The sequence below is a fragment of the Engraulis encrasicolus genome, chromosome 13 (assembly GCF_034702125.1).
Source record: "Engraulis encrasicolus isolate BLACKSEA-1 chromosome 13, IST_EnEncr_1.0, whole genome shotgun sequence".
NCBI classification, from domain to species: domain Eukaryota; kingdom Metazoa; phylum Chordata; class Actinopteri; order Clupeiformes; family Engraulidae; genus Engraulis; species Engraulis encrasicolus.
This window is the reverse complement of record NC_085869.1, coordinates 5,358,495-5,374,070: the sequence shown is the minus strand read 5'-3', so window position 1 is coordinate 5,374,070 and position 15,576 is coordinate 5,358,495. Positions and strand designations below refer to the sequence as shown.

Here is a 15,576-nt window from a genome sequence, read left to right as displayed (position 1 = left end):
GGTAGACCCTTTAAAACAGTCCCCACATTCTCTAGGTCCCCTGAATATAACTTAATTGCTTTGGAAATGTAATTTCTAAGATTCCTTTACAAAATATGTCATATTTCATGTGAAGTTGCATAACATTAAAATGATATCGGGGGGCGGATGAAACTGCCTCAAGGGCCGCAAACGGCCCTCGAGACATAGGTTCCCCACCCCTGCCTAATGGTTTGCATTCTGTAGATCTCTGTATAGCTGTCGTATTGTGATTTTTCCCTGCCCAGGGTCGGTGCCGTGTGCCCCTGGCCTGTTTAACCCATTTTGTCCTAAGACCTTTTTGGGAAAGGGTGCCCTCTGCCTATTAAATCCTAAATTTCTCAGCCTCCGAAGCACATGCTAACATGAAATGAGTTACATTCAAAGACTGAGACCCTCGTTTTGCCTTAGTGTTCATTCAGCTCTGACTTACCCACATATTTAATAAAACGGCTCAAATCTCAAGAACCTGAATGCAGCGTTTATGTGTCTCCAGGACACAATGGGTTAACTGTCCGGGTTCGTACGCCTGTGGGGACCGTACGCCTGTGTGTATATCTGTTGTATTGTGTTTTCTTTTTCCTGCCCAGGCTCGGTGACGTGTGCTCCTGGCCTGTTCAACTGCCCGGGTTCGTATGCCTGTGTGCCCAAGCGCTGGCTGTGTGACGGGAGAGGGACTGTCCTGATGGCAGTGACGAGCTGGCAGCTGCAGGATGTGGTGAGGATGATGATGATGATGACGGCTCCACTGACTTTCTCACAGTCTTCCTCATTCATATTCTCTTGCCTTCATTTTCATTCATTCTGTCTTTTTTTTCTTTCTTTCTTCGTTTCTTTCTTTCTTTCTTTCTTTCTTTCTTTCTTTCTTTCTTTCTTTCTTTCTTTCTTTCTTTCTTTCTTTCTTTCTTTCTTTCTACACACTCACAATGCATAAAGCAATCACACACTCACACAGCTACACTATGCACACAAAAGTATGAACACAAATGGCGGACATGTTAGAGTCCTTGTATGATCAATAGGATGTGTTAAGGGGTGGGCCTGATGCCATCTTGGTTATGTCCCATTGATCTGCTTGATTATAACCCCTATGTACTCTATTGATCCCACCGTCTGGAATTTTGTTTCCATGTAGTAAGCAGTATTTGCTCTCAATCACAGAGTAGCTGCTAGCTTCTTCCTGGAATTATGTAAAGGATTGCACCTAAAGTGTTGCAGACTGTAAAATTACAGTATTGAAAAATGCAGGTACCAAGTTACTGTCAAGCTCTCCACACTTCACCTCTCAATATTTTGTGTTTCCTTTCCACTTAAAAAATCCAAAACAATGGATGATAGTGATTTAGTGGGTGTTTTAAACCTTGTTATTTGCCAATGCTGGCTGGCTGCACTGTTGGTGTGTGAGAAAAAGGTGTAGGCCTACTTTTAGGTAAATGAAAAGTTCATAGAAACAAGCATTTGCCAAACTACTTTCATTCAAAAACCCTGTTCCTTAAAGAAAGTAAACAACAGATGGTTTGCATTCAGTTGTGCCAGCGAAATATTGTAATACACTTTTAAGCACTTCTTTAAATGTGCAAATCCCCAAGGAGAGTGAGGTGTAACAACCAGCTTTAGCTGAGCATATATTACCACAGAAATGGGCTTTCCGAAGCAGCAGAGACAGCATATGTATTTATCACCCTGTTTGGCAGAGCTTGGATATTTAAAATAAAAAAATACACAAAGAACAGTGTAATCATGTTCACCTCTCAAATGTTCCAGACAAGTTGTATTATTTGCACAAACATAATCTTGACTTTGTCTTTGGAAGCTATTTCTATCCTGTTCTACTCCATAGTACACAGTGTTTTCCCAAACATACATTTTCTTTTGTACATTTCACAATATGTTCTGGGAGACAGGGAGATGGTAATTATGCTGCATTGATACAATGACAGCCGCACTCCAGAGATATGCCCTGCTTGTTGGTGTGGAAGGCAATACAGTAATAAGCTATATTTTCCCTTCAAACACAGGACAAAAATATTTGCAAAAAATACCACAAGCCTTGACTCATATAATGGATTACTGTATGTAGGCATTAAAGACATTAAAGCAACTCCCTGACTATGAAATGAACTATGTAGCAAACAAGTGAACATTTCAAAAAGGCGCTAGGGTCTGAGAATGTTTCTGATTCTTATTGCTCCTTATTTTGATATCGTAATGGTTATGGGTTCTGAATGTTTTATATGAGATAGTCCTCGGTTTCCATGTGATTCTGAATGTTTGTTCCGTCCTTCTTCTTATTTCCTCAGCCCCTAACAATACCTGCGATGAGAACTCCTTCCGTTTATTGAAACAAAGCTTGCATTCCAAAGCGCTTTGTCTGCGATCATGACAATGACTGTGGTGATGGCTCTGACGAGTCAGTGGAGTGTGGTAGGTACCTTCCTTCATCCTTCATCCTACCTGACTTCATCTCATCACCTCACCTCACTCTTCTCGCCTTATTATCTTGCTCCTCCTCCTCCCTCCTCACCCTCACCTTTCATCTCTTGCTCCTCCTCCTCTCTCCTCCTCTCATCTCTTGCTCCTCCTCCTCACCTTTAATCTCTTGCTCCTTCTCCTCTCCTCACCTTTAATCTTTTAATCCTCCACCTCTCTCCCCACCTTTCATCTCTTGCTCCTCCTCTCCTCACCTTTCCTCTCTTGCTCCTCCTCCTCTCCTCACCAATTCATCTCTTGCTCCTCCTCCTCTCTCCTCACCTTTCATCTCTTGCTCCTCCTCCTCCCTCCTCACCTTTCATCTCTTGCTCCTCCTCCTCCCTCCTCACCTTTCATCTCTTGCTCCTCCTCCTCCCTCCTCACCTTTCATCTCTTGCTCCTCCTCCTCTCTCCTCACCTTTCATCTCTTGCTCCTCCTCCTCTCCTCACCTTTCATCTCTTGCTCCTCCTCCTCCTCTCTCCTCCTCTCACCTCTTGCTCCTCCTCCTCTCCTCACCTGTCATCTCTTGCTCCTCCTCCTCTCGCCTCACCTTTACTCTCTTGCTCCTCCTCCTCTCCTCACCTTTACTCTCTTGCTCCTCCTCCATGTTCCTCCACCTCCCTTTATCCCCCATTGCACTGCTCATCCTCCTCTATATTCCTTCTCACCCCATTTTCAGTACACTCTGGTAGGTGAACCCATTACATCATCTAGTTTTTCCTCTTCTCACTGTCCCTCTTCCTCCTCCTGCATCTCGATCTCCTTTATCTTCCAACTCATCTTACAACACCTCTTCCTCCTCCTCCTCCTCCTCCTCCTCCTCCTCCTCCTCCTCCACATCCTCCTCATTTTTCATCCTTGTGCCTTCTCATGTCATTTCAAACCACTGCCTCTTCCTCTCCCATCCCTCTCCACCTCCTTCATTCCTTCATCTTCTTTCTTCTCTCTTCTCGTTGCTGTTTCTATTCCCTGTTTACTCCCCCATCCTGCCCTCCTTACCCCCTTCCCCCTCCCCCATCCTGCCCTCCATACCCCCCCCCCCCCCCATGCTGCACCTCCTTACCCCCTCTCCCCCTCCCCCATACTGCCCTCCTTACCCCGCTCCCCCTCCCCCATGCCCTCCCTTCATGGCTTATGACTGTAGAAGTCTGGAGTCAGCGCTTTCTGGTGACTGCCCATGGGAGAAAAGGGAGTACTCATGTTTCTCAGCTCACTGCCCCCACAGCCACCACACACAACCACCACACACTGTCTCTCTTTCCTGTATTTTTCGTTTTCTCTATTTTGATTTCTAGGTATACAGCATTTTCCCATAACACATGAGAGTAAGGAAGAACAATTTTGTGTTTCATTATTCATGATTATTACAGTAAACATTTTAGAACCTATTCATTTTGTTATTTTGTACATTCAGCTGTTTATTATTTATTTTATTGCATTTATTTGTTTATTTATTTAATTGTAGATAGAGTAGCCTACAGTAGCTATGATCTTGGCATGTCACATTGCCCTTCCTATCCTCTTGCTGGTCTGGTCTGGAGAGAGAGGGAGGAAGTCATGCTTCGATTTTACATGCCATGCCTTCTCTGTAGCATCTCTACACACCTCACACACAGCTACGCTAACCGCTAGGCTTGCTAGCAGCATGCTAGCAGCAGGAGACCTGGCATTGGACCACAAACTCTCTCTGTCATTAATTCAACAGATCTCTTTCTGACTTTTTAGTTTCAGGGCACACCACTGTTGTATGTGCGTTTGTTTTATTGTATTTGTCTCATTCTCACTTTGTGTGTTTGTCACTTCCTGTTTCCAAATGTGTGACACCCTCCGTTGGCGCTAGCAAGCATGTATGTGTGTGTGTGACACAAATCGAGCTTGAAACAGATGGTTATGGTACGGTGGGCGAGTTGGAGCATGACAACTGGTGTCAGCCAAATGAATAACAAATTCCTCCCTCCCTCTCTCTCTCTCTCTCACTCTCTCACTCTCTTTCTCTCTTTCTAGCTTATCACTCTTGTGGTCCAGAGGAGTTTCGGTGTGCTGATGGCCGGTGTCTGCTGAGTGACCAGTGGGAGTGTGACGGCCACCCTGACTGCCCCGACCGCTCAGACGAGCTGCCCCGCAACCTCAAATGTCTGGCAGCCGGTAAGAGGCTCTCCGTGTTCTGTTTTATGCTTTTGTCTTCTTTAGCTTTGTCATCGATCTTTTCCTCACCCTACTTCTTCCCCATTTTCAACTTAATTTTTCACCCTGAGTGCTGACTGCTTAGACCTACCACACACCTCAAATGACTAGCAGCCTGCATCCTTAAATGCAAGTGGTAAGACCTCCATCTCCTTTCCAATGACTCCTTTCTTCTCTCTGCATCCTTAAATGCAAGTGGTTAAACCTCCTTCTACTTTCCTGCTTTTCTTATTCATCTTCTTCCTCATCCATCGTTTACTCTTGAACTTCTCCATCCTTTCATCCACCTCACCTTACTGAAGCCATGGCTGGCGTTGAAGGGGCCTACTCCAACTTAGAGTGAAGGAGTGTGCACACAGAATTGTCTTTTAACTGAGCCTGCCGTGGCCTAACGGTAGGGCGCAGGGTTATTACACCGGCGACCCGATTGTGTTCGATTCTGGCATGGGACATTTGCTAATCCTTCCCCGTCTCTCTCTCCCCACTCATTTCCTGTCTCTCCCTGCCTGTCCTGTCAAAAATAAAGGCACAAAAAAGCCCTATTAATACATACATATACGAAAATAGACTTGTCTTTTAACAGTGTCTTTTGACTCAATCTCTTTTCCCTCCTCTTTGTCCACTTCCATATCCTCCTGTGTTTGCATTTCCACCTCCGTCTCCTCCTCAATCTTTTTTTTTTCCCCCATTGTCGGCGTCTGTGTCTGCATAGGCGTGACGGAGAGTTTGGCTGATCAGCACGGACATGTTTGGGGAGAGGAAAGGCGGTCAGGGTGAAGGGTGCTGAAATGGAGATGAATAAATAGAAAAACAAGCAAACACATTATAGTTTCGAAGTTGAAGGCAACTGCCTGAGTAGGTCAGACTCTGGCTCAAATGAGAGGCAACGCCCACCCTGCCGGCACTGCCTGGATGACTGGGATTCATTTAGCAAATTTGCAATCTGCAGAATTGGGATTCACTCTGACGGCAATTTTGTTGATATTTGCACTCAGCTCCGAATCAAATCAAAGTATAGCTTCATATTTTTTCCATTAAGGACAAAGAGAAACCCCTGGACTTTTCTCCATGATCACCCTTATTTATTTTAATCTGTTTAAATTTTATTTTTTCCTCTCTTTTTAATCTACAGAGGAATTTCCCCTCGGGGATGAATAAAGTCTAATCTAATCTAATCTAATCTAATCTAATCTAATCCTAAATCATATCCAGCCGAAGCCGTGTTTGCTGATTGGCTGTTGGGGTTGTAGTACTGTTGTAGCTGTTGCAGTCCACATCACTGTGTTGTCCCCTCATTTGAAGAGCCAAAATTCAGTAGATGACCAAAAAGTTGATGAGTAACAGTACAGGTACTGAACACACATTAGTTAGAAAATAATTGAATGCTGCAGCAGTGAGACAAGATTGAAATAGCTTAAGAGTGTAGCTTTATTGAGAATGTCTTTACTTTATTGAACAAAACAAATGTTGAGAGAGATCTGTCAATAGATCTAGATTTCTTAAGGGGAAGTGGTACCTTCAGGCTGGTATCTTCATGTGCTACAATGGCCACTGCATCAGCGAGAGAACAGCTTGTATACTGTATAGCCTAGTAAACCAGTGCCACCCGCTGAACGCCAACATTTTTTTGGCTGCGAGTGGGTCTGACCTCGCATTGTTTGAGTGTTCTGCCAGGCTTGCCAAGACGCTGGCAAACCAATCGCAACGCAGAGATTTGTTTTGAATCAAAGCGGGCGGGGGAGGGAGTGACGACGAAGCCCGCAACAATGGGGAAGCACATCAACGAGAAAGGTAGCGCTGATTGGTCAGAGCGCCGGCCTATAGGCACAGGCACGATTTGAAAGACAACGGGTTGTTCTCATCAACAATCTTCGGATGTGCTACTCATCGGGGCCAGATTAAATTACACATCCAATCTCACATTTAGGCTGATTTATCAGGCTAGCTTGTATAGCCTGAATGATGGTTAAATCTATCTGTCCATTCATCCATTGGTATTGACCTTTGACCTTTTTACGTGTGTTCTCCCATAGAGTCTGTGCAACGGCTCCTTCTTCATGTGCTCCAATGGCCACTGCATCAGCGAGAGCAGCTGGTATAACCTGAATGATGGCTAACTCCATCTGTCCATTCATTCATTGGTCTTGACCTTTGACCTTTTTACGTGTTCTCTCCCAGAGAGTCTGTGCAACGGCTCCTTCTTCATGTGCTCCAACGGCCGCTGCATTGGCGAGAGCAGCCTGTGCGACCAGAAGGACGACTGTGGCGACCGCTCAGACGAGAGGAACTGCAACGTCAACGAGTGCCTCAACCAACGCATCAGCGGCTGCACGCAAGACTGCCAGGACCTGCCTGTGGGATACAAGGTGTGTGTGTGTGTGTGTGTGTGCTTGTGTGTGTGTGGGATACAAGGTGTGTGGGTGTTCTTGTGTGTGTGTGTTTGTGTGTGTGTGTGTGTGTGTGTGTGTGTGTGTGTGTGTGTGTGTGTGTGTGTGTGTGTGTGTGTGTGTGTGTGTGTGTGTGTGTGTGTGTGTGTGTGTGTGTGTGTGTGTGTGTGTGTCACGCACGTGCGTCCGATTGTCTAAAGAGTATTGTGTTCACTGCTATCGTAGTTAAATAGAAGGAGAAATAGCGCACTTACAGACACTTCTGCGGACTGTTTCCGGTTGCTTGAAAAACGAATAATTAATTGTTAAATGGCAATTGTTAAGTGTTTTCTCCTCTATTAATGTTGAAGTCTTGAATTAATAAAAACAGCAGATCGGTTTCCAGGGCATCCATTAGGGCCCTCTTCACACACAAATCAGCCTGGAGAAAAAAAATATTAATTGCACATTTTTACGGTGGAGGAAGAAAAGCTCACCTTCACATAATTGCATTTGACATCATTACACTTTCTGTAGACGGTGACTTAGCATTAGGCACACTAGAATATGACAAGATGCAATATATTTCTTTCCATTAGCATTTTTTGCTAGTCAAGTTGCAATTTCCCCCTCGTCTCACTGTGATAATGTTATTTAAAAGTCACTTTTTAAGTTAGCTGTATTGGAGCAGAGAGAGAGAGGGAGTGAGAGGGGGTGGGGGGGTGTGGGTGTGAGTGAGTGAGTGATGGCATGATTGGCAGCTTGGGAGTCTGTGTTTGCACAAGACAAAAGCTGAAGGGATTTACATCAGTGACATGTCATTGTGGCATCTGTTAACACCGAACCCTTCACTACACACACACACGCACGCACGCACGCACGCACACACACACACACACACACACACACACACACACACACACACACACACACACACACACACACACACACACACACACACACACACACACACACACACACACTCCTTCAGAGTGTGAGTCCTTCAGAGATTGACAGTTGTGCTGAGTAGCCATTGGGCAGGGCTGAGCAAGGCTGAGCAGGGCTGGGCAGGGCAGGGTTGGTCTGACGCTGCCCGACTGGCCTCTCCTGGCCTAGTGCCCAGTCACACCCCCCACTGAGCTGAATTGACCCACAGCTGTCACCATGTCAGAGCCCTGCCACTAGGCATCGGTCAGGGTCAGAGTTTTCTCAGATTCTGTCTCTGTTTTTCTCTCTCTCTCTCCCTCTCTCTCTCTCTCACTCTCTCTCACTCTCTCTCACTCTCTCTCTCCCTCTCTCTGCATGTCTGCATTCAGTGCAAAACGGAATGGGAGGGTTAAGACCAGAATCCCTGGAGGTGAGAGAGACAGAAGATGAGACCGGGCTCTCAGCCAAAAGTTACGGAATAAAGAGGATGAAATAGTGTAGAGACTGAGGGCACAGGCGAGGAATTGGGGAAAAGAGAGAAAGAAAGAACAGAAAGGAGAGGCAGAAAGGGGAGAAACTATTGAGTGAGTCAGCGAAAAAGCTGATTGAGATTGAAGAGGGGTGCTGACCAGCAGACTAAAGGGAGGTCTCCCAAGGGTCGCTCAGCACCCACCACAGTGTCAGTGTTGTAAATTTCTTCACATCACGCTATGCGAAAAAAATAATTCAAAATCAGCCGTTGATAGGTATAGGATGACTTTTGAATGGGCAGATGAATTGTGGCTGAAGCTTGTGGTACCTGGTATAGGGTACACGGTGATTAGGAAGCCAACACTCTCAAGATGGCTGACTTAGAATCATCAGAATCATCAGAATCCAGGGCTGGACTGGTAATCTGGCATACAGGGCATTTTCCCGGTGGGCCGACAGTCCCCGGGGGCCGATACTGTTGTTGTTGTTGTGGTAACTTTCCAGGGGATTGGCCCACAAATTAGAATGGAAGGCCCCTTATGTCCACCATCAATATAGACAGAGGATTTAGCCAGTCAAGATATAGTATGAAAGTGGCCTGTGAGTCTTCAGGGCCGGTGTATGACAAAAAATATTTATTTTATTTATTCATGATGTGTTTTTATCTTTTTTATAACCATATTTATGGTCATTTTAACATTATGACCACTGCACTTTATGTCTGTCCTGTGGTATATGTTGTTGCTGTCTATATGTGCTTATGTCTTGCTGTACACCTAAGTTGAAGTTGAAGTTGAAAATTCCCGGGCCACTTTTAGGCCCCAGACCAGCCCTAATCAAAAGAATCAAAGCTTCAGTGCTTTCAATTGTAGCTGTTGTTGTGGTGGCGTGCTGCTTCTTTTGTTTTCTGACCTAGATATAGGGCTAGGATTTTAAGCGTTTGAAGGGAAAACAATAGAAAGTGCCTCTGTGGTGACCACTTGACATTCTAATGATAGACCAAGAGCCCCATGCTGCTGCTCTTATGTGCATTGAACTCGGGGCAATTTGCCAGCCACGATCTGCCAGACGTAAACAATGCAGAGTGGAGCACAGAAATAACATGTCTGCAGGATTACTGACATCTACCATAAAACAGGGACTTATATGCAGGTATAGATTGGTCCACAGAAATAGTATTGCTGCTTCTTGTGTACTTAGCATATAGGTCATGTTCAATCGGTTTGTCTCATGTGTGTGTGTGTGTGTGTGTGTGTGTGTGTGTGTGTGTGTGTGTGTGTGTGTGTGTGTGTGTGTGTGTGTGTGTGTGTGTGTGTGTGTGTGTGTGTGTGTGTGTGTGTGTGTGTGTGGGTGTGTGTGTGTGTGTGTGTCAGTGACGTGCGGTCAACTTAAAGGATAGTTCCGGCGTAAAATGAAAGTTTCACCATCGCTTTCTCATGCCACATAATGTATCTAATGATGAGCCATTCTGGGCAATGCCGCACCGTTATGGAGTTAGCTAATTTTAAGCTTTTTGGCGAAAAACACAGCCAATGCATCACGGCGGGGCCAATTATAGGCCTATTATTTTCTGATGTTTCCCCGCTATAAACAACTTCAAAAACGCTACACACTTCATCACAAAGGTCTCGTCCATCAAACCGAGGCACAGAGACTATCATCGGACCACACAGTCTTTCACTGGCCAGTGTTTTCAGAGGTGTCTCACTGTTGCAACTCTCTGACCCGGATGCAGGCTACTCAATCAGGTGGCTAGGTAGGCTAAACATGGTCCGCGGTTCTTACACCGGCTGCGACCGTAAAATGAAAAGCTGGAACCCCGACCGTTTTCACCGACTGCCACTGTCTAAACCAGCCATATTACGGGAATGGCTAATAGCATTAGAAGTGGACGAAACTGACATAAAAACCCTGAGGGATCGCTACTACCGTGTATGGAGGGAGCATTTCGAGGATGATGACTACAAGAAGAGTAAGGGAGATGGAACACCTAAACGAAACCGTCTAAAGATGAATGCTGTAAAGGCGCATGGCTATGGAGGTATGTTTGAAGAGAGAGAAACATGTGTAATGTGTCTGGCTCATGAATCTTGAGTGTCTGTGAATCTGTGAAACTGGTTGCAACACCGCGCGTCTTTGCCAGCAAGCACTCTATTTTGGGAAGGCATAGCCTACAGGTGCAGTAAATGTAGCCCACTACAGGAGATAAATAAACTGCCAAAACAAACTAGCGCGGGATGGCAAGTGAAATTGTGAAATTGTGCGACCTGAGGCATTCGATGTGGTTGATGTCAAGCATGCTAGAGTAGTTTCAGTGAAGTAGACACTGATTGACCAGGGCGCGCGAGGTCAGATGGACCATGACGCAACGGAGGAGGGCTGGATGAATTTTATAAAGTCGTACTAGAAGTGCTCTTACAGATGTAAGTACACCACCAGTGGTGTGTTATAACAAAGTTGAATCCATGTTATATTATACCGTGTTTCAATTACTTTGTAAGAGTAGTCTGCCTACCTGTACTCTCCATAAAACTCTTCAAATCTGCTGCCTGCACACACGGTAGTCGCGATCCCTCCGGGTTTTTATGCCAGTTTTGTCCACTTCTGATGCTATTAGCCATTCCCGTAATATGGCTGGTTTAGACAGTGGCAGTCGGTGAAAACGGTCAGGGTTCCAGCTTTTCATTTTACGGTCGCAGCCGGTGTAAGAACCGCGGACCATGTTTAGCCTACCTAGCCACCTGATTGAGTAGCCTGCATCCGGGTCAGAGAGTTGCAACAGTGAGACACCTCTGAAAACACTGGCCAGTGAAAGACTGTGTGGTCCGATGATAGTCTCTGTGCCTCGGTTTGATTGACGAGACCTTTGTGATGAAGTGTGTAGCGTTTTTGAAGTTGTTTATAGCGGGGAAACATCAGAAAATAATAGGCCTATAATTGGCCCCGCCGTGATGCATTGGCTGCATTTTTCGCCAAAAAGCTTAAAATTAGCTAACTCCATAACGGCGCGGCATTGCCCAGAATGGCTCATCATTAGATACATTATGTGGCATGGGAAAGCGATGGTGAAACTTTCATTTTACGCCGGAACTATCCTTTAATGGCTGGTGAGGCACTGACTTTTCCAATATCAGATTTTCAAATATATAATACTACAGCTACAGTATAAGTACATTTTAGTAAATTTACCAAATAGGCCTACCGATAAGTTTCATATGTCATAGCTTTCTTCATTTCGAGACGATTTGAGCAAACACAGCCCCTTCTCTACCGGATTTTCATCTGGGGTGTACTCACTTTTGTGAGTACATGTCCAAACATTCATGGCTGTATTTTGTTTTTTTCTGAGTGAACAAGAAATGTAAGCGGTTAAATATGTTGTTAAAAGGTCACTAATCATTGTGTCCAAGTGAAATTTCTGCAATGCTTTCCTATGAAAAGATATACTCACAAATCTGCAAAAACTGTGAGGGGTGTATTCACTTTCGTGATATACTGTATGTTATGCCTACACTTTGGAATTAGATCAGAGTCTTGTACTTACACGGGTATATTTGATTTACCTCAACGGTGTACTCAACTTTACAAACAGTTACAGGGCACATGAGAATCCGGTGCATATCACAAAAGCTACCACACCGGACAGAATCACGGCGGATTCTCTCTCTCCCCACGGGTCTCACAAACACAGGCTTCACACACATAGGAAACACTGGTCTTACCTTAACTCGTACATCAGGTCCATGCGCCGCTCTTTCACGGTTCTCCTTCACTTTGGCGTTGTGCATGCTAACGTTACTTTAGCCGGTGCTGTTCATCCAAAGCCACATCTATTCGAGACGTCCCAAACTTCTCCAACGCAATTTGGCATTGAATATGAGTAGCCGCGAGGATTTGTGTTTCATGAGGCTCCTTAGTAAATTGTTAAGTCGTAAAATCCCATGCGAATGGTCTTCCACACATTCTCGCCAAACAAGACACATGGGAAACAAAAAAATATTTTCTGTTGTACCACTCACTTTGAAATGATCGGGTAGTTCTAATTTTCTGACCGGTCACCTGCAGTAGCAAACCCTTCAGCTCTGTCGGTCCTCCATTCTTTATCACATATTTTCCCCTTGGAAATCCAACTTTGAGAATGCTCTTAGTTTCGTTATGAAATCCACTTGTAGCAGTCAAAGTGAAAAAGCTAGCCAACAACACCGACTGACTGTATTGTGAACTTCAGATTCGCTATGACGTAACTGGCCAGCAAGACTCTCAACGCCAGAAGGAGTCTGCGGCCAGGCTACAGCTCGCCTCACCCCTGTATCTTTCAGTGGGCGTTATGCCAAAGCGTTCAGAGTAAAGAAATGATAATCACACGTAGAAAATAGTAGAAAATTATCAGGAAATGAGGGCACACCATACATACTTCTATTAAGTGTATAAAAACGTTTAATACAATATTACCAGGTTGCATTCACAGAACGAGCAAAATGGCGCATGCGCTCAAGCTTGTTAACGAGGGATTGCGCAATCCGGGGTGAGGCAAGTTCAGAGTTGCCCCAAATTCAGCGTATTCGGAGCAATTTGACATGAAATGGGCAAATATTACGATTTTGGCCACGAAAATGATTGAAAATGAGTGAAACTGTTTAAATACTGCTCAAATGGTAGTTATGGTGCAGATGCTCGAAAACAATAGCTGTTATTGTTACTATTATTCACATTTACTGCATCTCATCATTCTCAGGTGGGGCTGGTGAGGCAGTGCCTCCCCTGCCGTATTGGAGTGCACGTGCCTGGTGTGTGTGTGTATGTGTGTGTGTGTTTGTGTGTGTGTGTGTGTGTGTGTGTTTTCTTTTGTCACAGTGTAAGTGTTGGCCAGGCTTCCGCCTGAAGAACGATGGGAAGACGTGTGTTGACGTAGACGAGTGCACTTCCACGCTGCCCTGCAGTCAGACCTGTGTCAACACCTATGGATCCTACAAGTGCCTGTGTGTGGACGGCTATGAGCCCAGCAAGACCAACCCAGACAGCTGCAAGTCCATTTCAGGTAACTGACACACACGCACGCATGTACGCATGCAGGTATGCAGGCATGCACACTGGTACACATGCATGTGCATACGCACGCACGCACGCACGCACGCACGCACGCACGCACGCACGCACGCACGCACGCACGCACGCACGCACACCCACACACACACACACACAAACACACACATTGATACATAGGCTAATCCTAATTCTTCCAATCCAATCCAAAAGACATGTGTTATGTACATAAAGAAAGTGTGCTTATGTTACTTTGATCTCTTATTGAGGGAAAACGTGGACAGGATATAGAAGTTGACATTGGAGTGTTTGGAATGGGCATTGGAGTTTGTTTAAATTCCCAGAGGTGGGAGACTTGCATGACTTTTTAATGTCAGTCATCTGCACTGAGAATAGTGAGGTTGTAATGTCTATGAAAGTTGAGCATGTAAAGGGGAACACACACACACACACACACACTCAAACACATACTTGTGTAGGCACCTGCTGCCGCACACACACACACACACACACATGCTACCTATCACCACCAAGGCTCTATTCATGTATTTCCTTTTCCTATTTCCTTTCCCTTTGACTGAGGAAGCAATACAGCAGTGAAGGAATTGGAGGCTGAAAGAACTGAATGAATGATGCTGAATATCCCTGATATGACTCTTTGTCTCCCTCAGCTGAGGAGCCTCTTCTCATCCTCGCCGACCACCATGAAATCAGGAAGCTGAGCATTGATGGATCTACCTACACACTGCTCCAATAGATACAAAATAAAAGAATGAAAGAGAAATTAAATAATATAATATATTATAAAGCATAACAAAGATGACAGCATTCTCTCCTGTATCGGGTGCGGGTTTCTCTCTGATGTCCATTATGCATGATAGTTTGAATAATATATTCCCTCACTCTGTATCAAGGCAGGTCATTGTTACAGTACATTTTCTACCTATTTAAAGGAGCCTAAAATGAAAAAAAAAAGCTTTTATTCTTCAGTCAAACTGAAGTCCTGATGAAGACCTTGAGCTAACAGCCATACAGTATGTCTCAATTAAAGCCAGTCGCAGTTATATTCATCATTCTCATGTCTTCCTCAGATTGGCATTCTTTTCAGTATTTATTCTCTTATTTTTTTACTCCTTTTTTCTGCTTCATCCTTCCTCTTTCTATCTTTCACCTGCCGTAACTCTGCTCCATTGCAAGCCTCTGGGTCTGAATGGCTTTAAATCAGAGGTAATGAATGGGGAGAGAAATAGTGTGTGTGTGTGTGGGGGGTGGGGGGGGGGGGGGGGGGGGGGGGGAAAGTAGGGTTGTGTAGGAGAATGATCGGCAAAGGAGAGAAATCGGCAAAGAGGAAGATAAAGTTTGAAAAAGAGTGACGGGTAGGAAGAGGGAAAGAAAGAGACATGGAGAGAGAAGGGGGGGGGGGGGTGATGGACCAATAGCAAATTTCAGAGACGGGTAGAAAGTACAAGAATGTGGAGCTAAAATGACAGTGGTAGCACAGAATTACATTTCACTTCACCTCGTGTTGTGTATTTCAGCTATTACCATTATCAGGCTTCAAAGCAAGACTGGTGAAGTTTTAAAACTACACTGTAATGGACTTTGCTATAACAGTAAATATGCACTCAGACGGCTAGACATCTCAAGAAACCCAAGAGTGTATTTTACCTGCAATATGTGGAAGGATATTTGATGAATGTCTATCTTAAGCATTAATCTCAAGTAAGTGGGATTTTTTCATGCGCTTTTCCTACTTCTGGCAGAAATGTGCCAAAGAGGAATAGTTTGGAGAGTAATTTATATTTCTGGGAATGGAAGACTTTAAAATTCATAGCACCATTCATGAATAGTGTAACACAAGTTAGGCTGTAAGACAAGTTAGCCTAGAGGGCTCCGCTTTTTTCTACTCCGCTATCAAATGACCTCATCAACCATCATTCACCTCAATCACCATTAGACCCCTCCGATGGCCCCCCAGGGATTGGTTTTTAGTGTGTGTGTGTGTGTGTGTGTGTGCATGTGCGTGTGCGTGTGCGTGTGTAGTGGATTTTATTGGTTACAAATGAGCGCCTCAGGTAGTCTGGTAGCATTAGCGTG

The 15,576-nt window shown here is 44.8% G+C and overlaps 1 protein-coding gene across 1 annotated transcript; it reads left to right on the top strand.

Annotated features, from left to right (window-relative positions):
• The first annotated feature begins 652 nt into the window (after window positions 1-652).
• Window positions 653-14,363, top strand: LOC134461508 (low-density lipoprotein receptor-related protein 1B-like). Its single transcript, XM_063214416.1, has 6 exons — window positions 653-736; window positions 2,319-2,442; window positions 4,493-4,633; window positions 6,851-7,038; window positions 13,291-13,474; window positions 14,151-14,363. Exons 4-6 carry the CDS (start codon window positions 6,877-6,879, stop codon window positions 14,234-14,236), a joined length of 432 nt encoding a protein of 143 aa, XP_063070486.1. The 5' UTR covers window positions 653-736; window positions 2,319-2,442; window positions 4,493-4,633; window positions 6,851-6,876; the 3' UTR covers window positions 14,237-14,363.
• Window positions 14,364-15,576: the final 1,213 nt, after the last annotated feature.